This window comes from Cetorhinus maximus, chromosome 3 (assembly GCF_964194155.1).
Source record: "Cetorhinus maximus chromosome 3, sCetMax3.hap1.1, whole genome shotgun sequence".
NCBI lineage: Eukaryota > Metazoa > Chordata > Chondrichthyes > Lamniformes > Cetorhinidae > Cetorhinus > Cetorhinus maximus.
The window spans coordinates 17,543,432-17,560,087 of NC_135881.1; the positions used below are offsets into that span (position 1 = coordinate 17,543,432).

Genomic DNA, 16,656 nt, shown 5'->3' on the forward strand with positions numbered 1-16,656 from the left:
TTTAGGAATGGGGAAGTGGGTACAAAGAATAATGATCTATTTTTAAATACTTAGCTGGGCTGCAGGACTGGACATCCATTTGTACACCCAAACTCTGGGAGCAGGAGGTTGTACCATGACTGGCAAACTGGGGAATTGGGCCCAAAATGGCCAGGCAGATTTACTGCTGCAAGTCAGAGCATCATCGACTCTGGAGTGCCGGGAAAGTGATTAGTGCTGCACCATTATCAAAATTCGCCAGAGTTCAGTCTGATTTCAGTGCAGGTTTTATTTAGTAGAGGTTTGTAACAACATTATTAAATGCTACAGTAAACTGAGACAGTGTGGCTATCAGAGCTACCCGGTTCTGGATTACAGCAGTCAGTGCAGGTTCACTAATGCTACTTGCAAGGCCCTCAACCAGTAAGTTCCATGTCTGCGAGTCTTGGTTTTGGTGCTGCTCACTAAGCAAGGCGAACGATATGCTGTGGGAAAAACGGTGACTCCAAGAATCTTCTGTCCTCGGAAAACATCCTTCTCTTCGGTCTGACTGCTCTTCTTGGTGACACTGTCAGTTCTCCATCGTCAGTACCTGTTGGAAGAACAAGACCAATGGTAAAACTGGCCGTGCTTCTTCGTATCAACCATCAACCCCTTCCCTGCCAAGATGCACTTCCATCTACTCCCTGCTCCAGGGAATGGTGCTGACCACTTGCCTTTTTATATCAGATGCCCTAACTCAAGTAACATTCTATGGTACACCCAAGTGATCTGGCAAGCAACTTACGTTCAGGCCTTGACTAATATTGCTATGTTAGCATCAAAGCAAGATGATAGTTAACTCTCCCTCCTTTATACCTGCAATATCAGGTTTCATGCTGTCCGTGCATTAGGAGGGGATGGAAAAAAAATGATACAAAAGCAAAATAGCACAGATGCTGGTAATCTGAAATAAAAACAAAAAATGCTGGAAACACTCAGGTTTGGCAGCATCTGTGGAGAGAGAAAAACAAAGTTAACTTTTCCTAGTTCTGACAAAACGTTAAGAATGTAATAGATTTTGAGCAAGTGAAAAAGAGAGGAGGATAGGAAGAAGAGCAAATGGGAAGGTCTGTGATAGGGTTGAGGGTGGGAGAGATTAAACAACAAAAAGTTTTAAGGTGCAAGACCACAGGCAGCGGTAATGGGGCGAGTAAAGAAACAAAAGGTGTGTCTGGAGGAGGTGTGAATGACAGGATCATGAATAGTTGCCATCCCAAAGCGATGGAAAGGAGCTAAGCGAAAAACAAACCCAGCAAAGAAAAAAGGAAACAAAGTAAGGGAGGGGTTACGATCAAAATTGTTGAATTCATGTTAAATTGGGTCCTTAAGGCTGTAAAAGCGCCTGGTCAAAAGGTGAGGTGCTGTTCCTTGAGCACGTGTTGAGCTTCACTGGAACACTGCAATAGGCCAAAACCGGAAAGCTTGCAACCGTGACCCTGAGCACCTGTCATTTTAATCCTCCACCTTGCTCCTAATTTGACCTTCCTGTCCTTAATATTTCTAGTACTTTCAATTTTTATTAAGGGAAACATTTGTGTTTTCAATTAGTCGCTCTCATCTCTAGCAGGAAATGTGGGTTTAAGTGCAATACCAGTACCTGAGTACACAATCTAGACAAGCACTCTACTGGAGAGGTTTTCTCTACCTTCCAGCCACTATACTGTCAGCTGTGTCTCAAGTGAGTAGCACTCTCGCCTGAGCTGGTGATTCAAGTCCCACTCCAAAGGCTTGTGCACAAAATCTAGGCTGACATTCAGTGCAGTACTGAGGGAGAGCTGCACTGGTGGAAGTGCCGTTTTTCAGTTGAGACATTAAACGAGGCCTCTTATGGCCCTCGCAAATGGACATAAAAAAAATCCCACAGCACTAGTTCAAAGAAGGGTAGGAAAGTTCTTACCCCCGCACCCCCTCTCCCCTCCCACCCAGCGTCCTGACCAATATTTATCCATCAACCAACACCTTTAAAAAAAAAGATGACCTGATCATTATTTAAGTTTCCGTTCATTATTTAAATTCCATTAGTGGGAATTAATTGCCTGCCATGTTTCTACAGTGGCTTCACTTAAAGTACTTCATTGGTTGAAGTGCTTTGGGATGCCCTGAGGATCTCTAAACACAGAAGGACAAGGAGCTCTCCAGCATTCTGGCTAACATTCTTCCTTCCCCCAAAAATACTTCCTTCAATCACCACTAAACCCCTCTCCCAAAAACATAAAGTACTTGACCATTCATACGTGGGTACAGAGTTGTAAGCAGGTGGGTTTCGAAGAGCTATTCCACCCACCTCGAAACTTTCCTGGGGCTGGCTCTGTTTGGTGCTTGAGCTGGTCTGTACTGGGTGAAGTCAGGAGGTAGACTTGCGGTGATAGTGGAAGCCCGGTTACTGATTTTTGGCTGCGGGGAGGAGACTGGTGCCTTCTCTGTCCTCTCATTACTGTCACTCCATTCTTCCTGAGAGGGGGTCACACTCGTGTTGGGTGTCCTCGAGGAGGTAGATGCTCCCGACTTCCTCAGAACTCTCTTAGTTGCACTGAGGTTCTTGGGTACGTGCTGCTTCTTCTTCCTGGAGTTAGCTTGATGGCTGTGCTCTCCTCTGGCCCCAGAATTGTTGGTCAAAGAGGAGAGGGATCCGTGGGAGTGCCGATGTTGCGATGAGCTTAGAGTTGGAGGTGAATTGGACTTCTTTGGCTGTAACAGAGTAAAGTCTGAACGTGTTTAATTTTGTTTTCTCCAGCAAATCAAAACACAAACAGATAGGGAATCAGTGGCACAGTAGTTATGGTACTGGACTAGTAATCCAGAAACCTGGACTAATGATCAAGAAACATGAGGAATGGGGAATGTAAAATCAATTAATTAAATTGGAATAAAAAGTACCAGTAATAGTGATCATGAAACTACCAAATTGTGTTTTTTTTTAAAACCCATCTGGTTCACTAAAGTCCTTTGGGGGAGAAGTCTTGTCTATAATCACACCTACACAATGTGGTTGACTCTCAACTAAACTGTGAAATGCCCTAGCAAGCTACTCAGTTGTAACAAATCCACTGCGAAAATTTCTAATAACAAAGCCAGGTGGCCCACTTGAAATCTGCCTAAACATTGGATTTGGACACAACAAAGACTCAGCCAGCCCCCATTGCAAAGTCCTTTTCACTAATATCTGTGGACTTATAGCCACCAAGAAGGATTTGGACATACAGATGGAAACATACTTTGAAATATATCATCACTGGGTCAAAATCCTGGAACTCCCTCCCTAACAGCACTGTGGGTGTACCTACACCACATGGACTGCAGCGGTTCAAGAAGGCAGCTCACCACCACCTTCTCAAGGGCAATGAGGGATGGGTAATAAATGCTGGCCTTGCCAATGACACCTGTGAATTAATTTCTTTTTAAAAAAGCAATTGTAAATCATTGCTCTCTGCCCAATCGCTGTGGTGCTGATTATAGTGACAATGATCCCTGGTCCGTATTGAATTAGCTGCATTCAAACTGGCCAGCAGTAACGATACCACAAAAGGCATCAATATCACGGGCAAGGGCAGAGGGAAAAGGTGGGTACTTGCTGCTCTTTGCTATCACGTGACACCTTCCTGTTGTGGGGCTCGATAGTGAAACAACTTCCCAACACTTGCCACCGCTGAGTGCCCAGAAATGGAGTCTTTCAGATGAGATGTTAAACTGAGGCCTCATCTACCCATTCAGGTGATACGAAAAGATCCCACGACACGATTTGAAATGAGAGCAGGGCAGTTATCCCCGGTGTCCTGGCCAATATCTATCCCTAAATCAACATTGTTAAAACAGATGCTTTCATTGTTTTTTGTGGGGCCTTGCCAGGTGCAAACTGGCAGCTGTGTTTCATGCGTTACAATGGTGGCCATACTTGCAAAGCATTTTGTTGGCTGTGGAGTGCTTTGGGACATCCTGAAGGCATGAAAAGTGTTGCATAGTGAGGGACCTATGCCACATGCGTCTCTGACTTTGGCATGCTTTGCCGTTGTTCCTCACCCCTTCCACTGCACCTTTAAGTCGACGAGACTTTATCCTCCTCAGCTCCACACGCTTGAACACTCTCCCCAAGTCTCTTCCCACTCATGACCCTCTCCTGTTATAAAATTTTCCCCAAGACCAATCTAGTGGAACATGTCTTTGCTTATCCTCTGTGAAGTGCTGCGTGATGTTAGAGTATATATGCACACACGCCGTACATTTATGCACAGATGCAAGTCATACAGTTTCTTCCCATCTTACCTTTTTATTTATAACATAAAATATCTCGTGCACTGGAACAAAAATGGCAAAGTTCTCGTAACACTGGAAATATCTCTTTCCTTCAAATGTGCCATCATGCTGTCCACCTGTAGTCCAAACAGATATTGAGGAACTTAACAACAGGCAATATAACTGGTAGTCTACATACATTCTCTGTTCAATTACAACTGTTGGGAGAGAGCTTATTTGTTCTGGTTTAACACGCTGCTAATTTCAGTCAGAGGTGCCCCACTCAAACGATGATCCAGGTTTAATCCAGAGCCTCCATCCCTGTTGGCCTGGGTGCCAAGTGCCTCTAGGTCTCTATTTACGTCCTGCCTAGTCTTGGAACCTGAGACTTCGGCCCATGTTTTCATGCCCCCATCATGTCGGAACGAAGGCTGGAAGGATTTAAAAATGGCAGTCAGGTCCGGAATCCGGATTCCCCCTCCCATTTCTCATTGGGCAGAATTTTTCCGTCGGCGAGTTGGGGGCGGGGCCCGTTCGCCGACGCGGGATGATGTCGGGAGGAACCCCCGACGTCATCCCGCCCCATTTAAATATTCAGGAAGGCGGGCGGACAGCGAACTCAGCTGTCCACCCGCCGACCTGTCAATGGCCAATTGACGCCATTGACAGGGTAGTTAATCCAATTAAAGGCCCTGCCCGTCCAACCTTAAGGCTGGCGGAGAGGCCAGGAGCCCCAGCGAGCTTCTGAAAAAACATGAAACCTCATCCACTGGCGGGATGAGGTTTCATGTCGGTTTTAAAAACCTTTAATAAAGTTTCTGTGATATTTATTAACATGTCTCAATTCCTGTGACATTGTCACATGAGGGGGACATGTTAATAACTTTTTCATTTTTCTATTTTTGAACTTTCAAAAACTTTCAGCGCTCTCCCTGAGGCAGCACTTAGTCTCAGGGAGCAGTGCGCTCTTTCACGTACATGCATGAAACAGCGCACTTTGACAGTTGGGGAATCCCTCTCCCCCCGCACAGGAAGCACATAGCGCTTCCCGTCGGGCAGGCCGCTGGACAGACCTTAATTGGCCCGCCCACTTAAAATGGGAGCAGGGCCCGTTTCGGCGGCGACGATCGGCTGCCCGCCCGCCCATCAAGGGCAAAATTCTGCCCATTGTGAGGGATTTTTATGGCCCCAGGATTAGGATGCGGCTAGCGAACCCACACTCAGCAATCCAGTCTCTCCCATTTCTGTTGTCTCAAAGAAACACAGAAAATAGGAGCAGGAGTAGGCCATTCAGCCCTTTGAGCCTGCTCCATAATTCATTATGATCATGGTTGATCATCCAACACAACAGCCTGCTCCCGCTTTCTCCCCATATCCTTTGATCCCTTTCACCCCAAGAGCTATATCTAACTCCTTGAAAACATACAATGTTTTGGCCTCAACTACTTTCTGTGGTATCGAATTCCACAGGCTCACCGCTCTCTGGATGAAGAAATTTCTCCTCAGCTCAGTCCTAAATGGTCTACCCCGTATCCTCAGACTGTGACCCCTGGTTCTGGACTCCCCCACCATCGGGAACATCCTTCCTGCACCTACCCTGTCTAGTCCTGTTAGAATTTTATAGGTTTCTATGAGATCCCCCTTCATTCTTCTGAACCCCAGAGAATATAATCCTAATCGATTCAATTTCTCCTCATATGTCAGTCCCACCATCCCAGGAATCAGTCTGCTAAACCTTCGCTGCACTCCCTCTATAGCAAGTACATCCTTCCTCAGATAAGGAGACCAAAACTGCACACAATATTCCAGGTGTGGTCTCACCAAGGTCCTGTATAATTGTAGCAAGATATCCCTGCTCCTGTACTCGAATCCTCTTGCTATGAAGGCTAACATACCATTTGCCTTCTTTACCGCCTGCTGCACCTGCATGCTTACTTTCAGCGACTGGAGTACGAGGACACCCAGGTCTCGTTGCACATTCCCCTCTCTCAATTTATAGCCATTCAGATAATAATCTGCCTTCCTGTTTTTGCTACCAAAGTGGATAACCTCACATTTATCCACATTATACTGCATCTGCCATGCATTTGCCCACTCACTCAGCTTGTCCAAATCACACTAAAGCATCTCTGCATCCTCCTCACAGCTCACCCTTCCACCCAGCGTGTGTCATCTGCAAATTTGGAGATATTACATTTAGTTCCCTCATCTAAATCATTAATATATATTGTGAATAGCTGGGGTCCCAGCACCGATCCCTGTGGTACCCCACTAGTCACTGCCTGCCATTCGGTAAAAGGCCCATTTATTCCTACTCTTTGTTTCCTGTCTGCCAACCAGTTTTCTATCCATCTCAATACACTACCCCCAATCCCATGTACTTTAATTTTACACGCTAATCTCTTATGTGGGACTTTGTCGAAAGCCTTCTGAAAGTCCAAATAAACCACATCCACTGGCTCCCCTCATCAACTCTACTAGTTACATTCTCGAAAAATTCCAGTAGATTTGTCAAGCCTGATTTCCCTTTCGTAAATCCATGCTGACTCTGTCCGATTCTGCCACTGTTTTCCAAGTGCTCAGCTATTAAATCTTTTATAATGGACTCTAGAATTTTCCCCACTACCGATTTCAGGCTGACTGGTCCATAATTCCCTGTTTTCTCTCTACCTCCCTTTTTAAATAGTGGGGTTACATTAGCTACCCTCCAATCTGTAGGAACTGTTCCAGAGTTATACACTATCTTCATGGAGTCCGACCCAATTTGTTAGGAGACATAGTTCATGGCACCTCAGAGGAATCGTAAACCATGGGAAAAGCCTGTTGTGGAGTCGGGAACCTTTTAACAGTTAGGTTTAAAGATCTTGCCAACTTCAGCTGTCATGCTTATATGCTGTATAAGTTAAATATGTTTAATGCAGTGATTGATCATAGAGCTCTGTCCTTAAAATGTAAGTGACCATTAAATTGACCATTATCTTGTAAGTGTTCACGTGCATTACAATACTTTATCCAATAGATAAAGGGCTCTTCTGCATTCAATATTGAGAATCTGACTTTAATGTGCCCTCTGGACACTATGTTTTCATCTTCAGATTGATATAAAGTTCAGAGTTCTGTTGAACCTTTGACGCGTTCTTCCAGTATCCACTATGGACAGAACTCAAGCCCTTTCAAAACACTGGCAAGTCTTTGAAATGCTCAGGAAACTGTCAAAATAAACACTCATCAAACTCCCCTTGAAAAGAATTGACTCTCTTAAAAGCTCATAAAACTGTCAATAAAATTCATATTCCCATAGAAAAAAGATATAACGCCTCTTAAAACGTCTTAATCTTGCCCAAATAAACAAAATGGCATTGAAAAGCCACTCCAAAGAAAGATAAAATTATTGTAAGCTCACAAGCTGTCAATCGATTTCAGATAAAAGTCCCCGTTAGAGCTGTGTAATCAACACCCTCTACAGCTAATCCATTAACTGACTTGAAACTTAGTCAAGCATTCATAATGGGATGCCATTGCAGAGCTGTGTCAAAAATGATTCTAAAATTGAATACATTGAAACCTTTGAAACAGGCTGAACACAGCTGGCCTGCCAACCAAAGTGGTCAGTGATCTGGTGAGCCAGTCTGCTTCAAAGGTTTCAATGTATTCAGCTTTAGAGCCTTTGTTGACACAACTGTGCAATGGACTCCCATTATGAATGTTTGGCTGAGCTTCAAATACACTAATGGGTTCAGCTTCTGAAGGGGATTATTTACGCAGTTGTTATGGGGGGGCTTTTAGATTTGTTTGACAGTTTTATGAGCTTGCAACAACTTTATCTTTCTTTGAAATGTTCGTTTATTTGCACAACGTTAAGAGGGATTATGAAGAGGATGTATTCAATGGGAGTATGAATGGATGTGTTTGATAGTTTTAGAAGCATTAAGAGGGATAGTTTTTTCAAGGGGACTTTGAATGCCTGTTTGCTTATTTTGAAAGTTTCGTGAGCATTTCAAAGACTTGCCAGTGTTATTATAGGTCTCACTGGTACTGTACTTAGAGGATACTGGAAGATTGGAAATGATGGGGACATGGAGTGGGGATGTGCAAGGGCCAGGGGGCCAAACAACCGTGTGCAGAACTGGGCCGATGTCCCACTGGACAGAGACGGGCCTCTAAACTGGCCGCCTAGGCATTTGCCTTGGGCCTGCTTCAGGAGGTGGCGCCCCATCTCCAGCCATTGCTCACCACCTCAGGATGAAAATAAGGCAAGTGGGCACTGCCAGAACGGAGGTGGGATCGCAGAGGCGGGAGCAATCCCGAGGCCTGCGCTACCTGTGCGGGGGGGGGGTAGGGGGAAGAAAGAGGGAGAGCGGGCCTGGCACGCAGCTCAAGTATGCGCACTTCAATGCCTCAGGGAGATTGAAGCGCTTTTTAAAAAAATGAATAAAGACAGTAAAATTTTTTTAAAACGCCCCCTCACGTGATTCTGTCACATGAGCTGGGACATGTTTTTAATTCAAAGTTTTTAGTTAATGTTTATTTGCTTTAGGAAACCTCATCCCACTCGTGGAAGAGGCTTCCTAAAAAATGTAAAGGTCGCTTGGCCTTTTCGCCATAAGGTTGAACGGGCAGCATTAATTTGATTTTAATTGACTTCTAATTGCCTTAATAGGCCTTTCAATTATCGGCAGGCGCGCAGTAGAATCTGGCATGCGCCCACTGAACGAAATATCGCGCGAGTGTGTGATGACGTCGGGATGCGTGCCCGGACGCCAAACGTAAAATTCTGCCCCTGATTCTTGCCTCGAAGATGAAACTCTGGCCCTTAGTTTTCTTCTCTCTCCTTTCCTCACTCTTCAGTGCACAAAAAGGCAGCAAATCTGTGAGGAGACGGGTCTATAGCTAAGTGACAGGGCTTTATTAAAGCAGAATTAGAATCACTCAGCTCAGGAGGCCATTCACCCCTTTGTGTCTGTAGAGTCTCTTTGAAGCAGCGAACCTATCAGTCCCTCTCCTCTGCTCTTTCCCTATAGCTGTACAAGTTTTTCCCCCTTCAAGTATTTATCCATTTCCCTTCTGAAAGTTACTATTCAATCTGCTTTCACCATCCTTTCACACAGTGTTTTCCAGATCATAACAACTTGCAGTGTAAAATAAAAATTCTCATCTCCCCTCTGGCTCTTTTGCCTATTACGGTATATTAAATCTGTTTCATCTGGCTATCAACTCTCCTGCCAGCGGGAATGGTTTCTCCTTATTAACTCTATCAAGAAAGAATATACTTGCATTGAAGGCAGTACCGTGCAGCCTCACTGAATTGAACCCTGGGATGAAGGGGTTGTCCTATGATAAGAGGCTGAACAAATCAGGTCTACATTCTCTGCAGTTTAGAAGAATGAGAGGCGATCCTATTGAACATGCAAAATTCTGAAGAGACTTTGATAGGGTGGATGCTGAGAAATTCTTTCCTCTGGTCAGGGAATTTAAAACACGGAAGCAAAGTCTTAGGATAAGGGGGAGGGGTCGATCATTATTTATTTATTTATTCATTCACGGGATGTGGGTGTCGCTGGCTGGGCCAGCATGTATTGCCCAGCCTTAATTGTCCTCGAGAAGGTGGTGTTGAGCCACCTTCTTGAACCGCTGCAGTCCATGTGGTGTAGGTACACCCACAGTGCTGTTAGGGAGGGAGTTCCAGAATTTTGACCCAGCGACAGTGAAGGAACAGCGATATATTTCCAAGTCAGGATGGTGAGTGACTTGGAGGAGAACTTCAAGGTGGTGGCATTTCCATCCATCTGCTGCCCTTGTCCTTCTAGCTGGTAGAGGTCATGAGTTTAGAAGGTTACGTCAAAGGAGCCTTGGTGGGTTTCTGCTGTGCATCTTGTAGATGTACACACTGTTGCCATTGTGCATTGATGGTGGAGGGAGTGAATGCCGAAAATGGTAGATGGGGTGCCAATCAAGTGGGCTGCTTTTTCCTGGATGGTGTCAAGCTTTTTGAGTGTTGTTGGAGCTGCATTCATCCAGGCAAGTGCAAAGTGTTCCATCATGTGCCTTGTAGGTGGAGGATCGGCTTTGGGGGAGTCAGGAGGTGAGTTACTCACCACAGAATTCCCAGCCTCTGATCTGCTCTTGTAGCCACTGTATTTATGTGGCTAGTCCCATTCATTTTCTGGCCAATGGCAACCCCCAGGATGTTGGTCATTTTGGACTTGAGATGAGGAGAAATTACTTCAAAGGGTTGTGAATCTTTGGAATTCTCTACCCCAGAGGATTTGGATGCTCCATTGTTCAATACATTTAAGGCTGTAGACAGATGTTTAGTCTCTTGGGGAATCAAGGAACATGGGGAGCAGAATTGCAAGTGAAGGTGAAGCCCAAGATCAGCCATGATCGTATTGAATGGTGGAGCAGGCTCGATGGGCCATGTGGTCTACTCCTGTCCCAAGTTCATGTGTGTTCATCATTTTGTGCATCTCGACTAAATCTCTTCTTAACTTTCTCTGTTCTAAGGAGAACAATCCCAGCTTCTCTGGTCTTTACACATAAGTGAAGCCCCTCATCTGTAAGTAACCACTGGTTTTCTTTTTACTTCTCCTCTGGTGGGATTTGCCTTGTCTCCAGTTGGTATCTGTCTCCAATGATTGAAAGTCAGAGCTTAGATACAGCAACAGTCTGACAAGAACCAGATGGGAGATGAGGATCGTTATATTTATCCGGTGAGTTACGATGTTCTGGAATGCACTGTCCAAAAGGGTGGATGCATGAGCGATGTTCGTGGGTGAAGGAGATGGGTTGGCTCAGATGATTTCCCCATGAGGCAAGTTCTCAATCTCAAGTGTGACACTGTAGGGAGATGTGGAATGGAGGCTAGACACTACCTCACAAGGATGGCTCATTGGATTCTTGTAACTCTTTATACATAGTCAGTTCACATGTGGTGCTAACAGTAACCTGAGTGTATGATGTTCTCTCAGGTGTTCTACCCTGTGTAGTCAAAAGAGGCCCAAGCAAAGGAATGGAGAAATAGAGAAGAGCTTAAATATAAACAAAATAGATTCGAAGAATTAATCATGTGAATTGGGAGGTGGCCTAACCGATGTCATTTTAAGTACAGATTCAAGATTATATACATGCACTTGGTGAAGTTACTGTACTTACTTGGCTCATCGAGCTCAACTCCTACAAAGACTGCATTGGCCATTCCTGAACCATCCAAATGGCCAACATAGCGAGCAGTGCCTGACTTGTTGCCATTTACAATCACATAATCATTTATGTTAATGGGAACTTTCTGTCTGCAGAAGGATCAGAAGGAAAGGTTATTACATGGGCTATCGCACTCTGTAGAATGTTTCTTAAACATAAAAATGTCTCAGCAAAAGGTGGCCATTCAGCCCATCAGCTCACTTCACCACTCAGCAGCAGGGTAGGTTGGATCATTTTCTTTTTTCTATTCCACATTGCTGAATTCAGGGATTGATTGAATTTGTCTTTGTCTTTGACTACATTGGGACAAATGCACTGAACTGACTGAGCCATCAGCCCCTGTAAAGTCAGTAGCTCCTGCACTGGGAGGGCATTCTCAATTATTGTATTCTCCTTCCCAGCTGAATTTCAAACCACTTCATTTAGACACTTTATGCTCCTTCTACTCTGCGTCCCATACCCCCAATTACAAAACAGCACCAGCATGACATTCCGTGCCTGCCATCTTTGTAGTGTATCTGAGTGAGAGGGTTAATGCTAGACATAGTGGCAAATTTTCCACTGCAGGCTTGCACCAGAGCTGAAACCCATTTCACCAGGTAGTAGAGAACAAGGTCTCTGAGCTACATTCACATCCAGAATCCAGAGGTGAAAGGAGTGTGCGCTAACTCACTCCAACACTCAATGTTGGAGGATGCTCATTCAGTCTTATCTGGATCACCAGCTGGAACTGCGATTTTAGTCCTGGCGCACACATGATGCGCGGAATGGCCTCATTCTGCCAGAAATCTTTCTATGCTTTAGTCTGCATCAGCAGCACTGAAAGCTTTATTTATTCTACAAGTGCTTTCTTGAGTAATCCTTACCAATCATTACCAAACATTTATTTGTTTGTTTCCATACCACTGTGATGTCATTGTAAGGTCATCCAAAACTCTACTGCCCATGTCCTAATTCACACCAAGACCCTGTCCACCCATGACACGTGCTCACTGGTTTACATTGGCTTCAACTTAAGCAATGCTTTGATTCTAATATTCTCATCCTTGTTTACAAATCCTTCCTTGGTCTCACCCCACCCAATCTCTGTAATCTGCTCCAGCCCCACAATCTTCCGAGATATCTGCCCTCCTCTAATTCCGACCTCTTGCAATTTTCCTTTGGTGGAAACACCTTCAGCTGCCCTGGGCCCCAGGCTCTGGAATTCCCTCCCTACATCTCTCCACCTCTCTTTCCATCTTTAAGACACTCCTCTTTGACCAAGCTCTTGGTCATCTGCCCTAATCTCCTTGTGTGGCACTGTGATATAATTTGTTTTATAATGCTCCTGTGACGAGCCTTGGGACATTACATCATTCCATTAAAGGTGCAATAAAAATACAAGTTGCTGTTCCTGAGGTTGACGTAAATGACACTAAGGCCTAGAAATTCATTGAAACCTCATCAGCTTCACAAACATGATAAAGGCACTTAAACACCCGATATGATGCAGTCAATGGAAAATAAAATCCGGTGGAGTATAAAGTGCCCAATTCAATACGGTCACTTTCCCACCATTCAGCTTATATTACAATTATTGACCCCACAAATGTCACTATTACTATCACTATACTCTGTGATAACAATGGGCCTTTCCTTAACACTCAGGACAGCATTCCCCATTGAGCCAGCATAATATTTTCTAGTTATCCTTGTGGCTTTTCTTATTGAGCAGCCAATTCCGTACCAATTACTGGTAGTTCTTTGCTGCAGAAACAAAACCCATTCGGAACTGCATCAAGACTGGCAAAATTCATTCAATGCAAGACCCTGAACAGGGAGCAGGGAGGAAGATGTTACACTGAATAGACAGCTCAGAAACAGGGCTTGGCCCAACCAATTTTTCATGTCATCAATTTCAGGAATTGGGCAATGCTGGTAAGCAACAGCCCTAACTGCACCAAGGTGGCATTCATGGGCCTCCGTTTGCATTCCCTTGGGATGCAGGTGCTTCCACCAGGATATTATGCAAGGATTGGGCCCAGTGATCGATGTGTTCCACAAAGTCAAAGGAAATGTAAGGAGGCAGGATGGTACGACCTACTTTCTCTACTATAGCCTCTGTCCAATACCTCCTTACAATGACATGGCCAAAAGTGAAAAGCTGTTGCATAGGGAGTCGCATCCATCCACTTGCTGCCACAATACGCTGGCTGAAACATCTTTTTTGACCCACAGTTAACCCGCGAGAAGAGAGTGGACAAAAACTCACCTCTGCAAGTGCAGCAATGGTTTGATTTCTTTGTCATGGCCATTGCGACCATTCGTCAATTTGTAATTGCTAAAGAAAGAGACGCAGCTGGAGCACTGGCAGCCCACCAGAGGAAAAGGGAGGACGGAGTAACTTAAAGTGGCGTCGACCAGAAAATCAAGACTAAGGCAGAAGAGAAGAAAACCACACTCAGCAAATAGTGAAGTAAAATTGCACACTACCAGAAATCAGATCAGAGGCCATCACAACCCTACTTACAGTGAAGCATCATGCCCAGAATTATCATTGATCTTCAGATCCACCGAACCCAATGTGACCTCGTCTACATCTTTACACCATTTTTCTCATTTACATCTCAGTTCAATACATTATATTGCCAGTACCTGAGCAGCAAATCTGTGCTTCATTTTCCTTCTCCTTTCATTGCTATAGATTCCTCCTTTCGTGGTCTCATTTGCTTCCCCTTTATTATAATCCATCCTCCCCTCCCTTCTCTTCCCTCTGCATTGTCATCCATCCACCATCCATTAGGTGTCACCAATGGCACAGTGGATAGCACTGTTGCCGCTGAATCAGCAAGTTGTGGGTTAGAGTCCCAATCCAGAGTCTTGAACACAAAACCAAGGCTGACACTGAGGGAGCACTGCATTATTGGAGGTATTGTTTCTCAATGCAGATGTTAAACCAAGGCCCTGTCTGCGCTCTCAGGTAAATGGCACCATCTCAAAAAAAAAAATGGAATTTCTTTCCTCATCCAATGCAGTGCTTAGAGTCACAAAAGACAAGCCTAGAATGCTTAATGTGTCGGTGTTTATTAAGGAGGAGGAATCTGACAAAATATTGGTAGAAGTGGAGATGTATGAAGCAATGGACAGGGTGCAAATTGAGGGAGGTGATACTGGATAGGCTGGCTATACTTAGGGTAGATAAGTCATCTGGCTTGCATTCCAGGTTGCTGAAGGAAGTGGGGGTGAAGATTGCGAAGGAATTTGCCATAATCTTCCAGTCTTCCCTAGATATAGGGGAGGTCCCAGCGGATTGGAGAGTGGCAAATGTAGCACCCTTATTCAAGAAAGGATATAAGGACAGTCCCAGCAACTACAGGCCAGGTAGTGTGACTTCAATAGCGGGTAATATTTTAGAAACAATAATCAGGGAAATAAACCAACCTGCACTTTGAGAGATTTGAGTTAGTTAAGGAGAACTAGCAGACTAATTAAGTTGAATTTTTTGATGAAGTAACAGATGGTTGATGAAGGGAGTGTGGTGGAGGCTGTCTATATGGATTTTAAGAAAGCTTTCAACAAAGAACCACATAAAAGGCTGGTTAACAAAACTGAAGCTCAGGGAATAGGAGGGTCAGAATCCAATCGGATAAAAAATTAGCTTAAGGAAAATAGCAAGTTTTTTTTTATTTATTCGTTCATGGGATGCGGGCTTCACGGGCTAGGCCAGCATTTATTACCCATCCCGAATTGCCCTTGTTCAGGGGGCAGTTAAGTGTTGCTGTGGGTCTGGAATCACATCTAGGCCAGGCCAGGCCAGGTAAGGACGGCAGATTTCCTTTCCTAAAGGGAACCAGATGGGTTTTTACAAGAATCAGCAATGGTTTCGTGGTCATCATCAGGCATTTAATTCCAGATTTTTATTGGATTCACTACCTGTCATGGTGGGAGTGAAACCCGGGTACCCAAAACATTACTCTGGGTCTCTGGAATACTAGTCCAGTGACAACACCACTATGCCACTGCCTCTCCCATTGGATTTTGTGATAAATGGTTATTTTTCAGACTGGAGGAAGTTAGGCAGTGGTGTTCATCAAGGGTCAAGGCTAGGGCCACTGCTTTTTCTGTTATATATAAATGTCCTGGACCTTGGAATACAGTGTAGATTTTCAAAATTTGCCAATGACACCAAACTTGGAGGTGTGGCAAACAGTGAGGATGATATTAATCAACTACAACAGGACATGGATGGGCAGAATGGGCAGATGGGATTTTACACAGAGAGGTGATACGTTTTGACAGAAGGGATAGGAAGAGGCAATAGAGACTTAAATGATACAGTCCTAAATGGTGTGCAGGAACAGAGGGACCTTGGGGTGCATGTGCATCATTCTTTGAAGGTGCCAGCACATATTAAGAAAGTGGTTTGCAAAGCATATAGGAGACTGGGCTTCATAAATAGAGGCATTGAGTACAAAAGCAGGAAGTTATGCTGAACCTTTAGAAAGCTCTGGTTAGGCCCCAACTGGAGGATTGCATCCAGTTCTGGTCACTGCATTTCAGGAAGGATGTGAAGGTCCTTGAAAGGGTGCAGAATAGATTTACCAAAATGGTTCCAGGGAGAGGGGAATTTAGCTACAAGGTTAGGTTGGAAAACCCAGAGTTATCCTTGAAGCTAGAGTTTGAGGGTAGATTTGATAGAAGTGTAGAAGATTATGACAGATTTGAATAAAAGCTGTTCCCATTACTGATGGGACAAGGACTAGGGGGGCATAGATTTAAGGTTTTGGGCAAGAGATGCAGGAGGGATGTGAGGATGAACTTTTTTAGCGGTAATGAGCGGTAATAACCTGGAAATTTGCTGCCTATGAGGGAGGAGGAAGCAAAAACAATCAATGATTTCAAAAGGAAATTGGATAGGCACTTAAAGGAAATAACTTGCAGGGCTACGGAGATCAAGCAATGGAATGGGACTGACTGGATTGCTCTAAGAAGTCCTGGCATGGACTCTATGGGTTGAATGGCCTCCCCCCTGTGCCGTAAATGACTGGAGTCTTGGTCAATATTGATCCCTCAACCAACATCACTGCAAAACAGATTGTCTGGCCATTATCTCTTTGCTGATGGCGGGATCTTGCTGTGTGTAAATCGGCTGCAGTGCTTGCCTATATTCCAACAGTGAAATAGAAAAAGTACTGGCTGTGGAAGAAAGTATATAAATTCTTTCTA

The 16,656-nt window shown here is 44.5% G+C and overlaps 1 protein-coding gene across 2 annotated transcripts in view; it reads right to left on the minus strand.

Moving 5' to 3' along the window:
- Positions 1-248: 248 nt before the first annotated feature.
- Positions 249-16,656, minus strand: part of LOC144672672 (uncharacterized) — a 71,186-nt gene continuing 54,778 nt past the window's right edge. Inside the window, exons 7-11 of one of the 2 annotated variants that reach the window (XM_078534561.1) lie at positions 13,703-13,864; positions 11,404-11,540; positions 4,282-4,388; positions 2,306-2,709; positions 249-571 (exon numbers count right to left, since the gene is read on the minus strand). In XM_078534561.1, coding sequence (XP_078390687.1) covers positions 565-571; positions 2,306-2,709; positions 4,282-4,388; positions 11,404-11,540; positions 13,703-13,864 — 817 coding nt within the window. In that variant the 3' untranslated portion in view covers positions 249-564. The remainder of the gene's footprint in view (positions 572-2,305; positions 2,710-4,281; positions 4,389-11,403; positions 11,541-13,702; positions 13,865-16,656) is intronic. The other variant, XM_078534567.1, reaches the window with a different exon arrangement.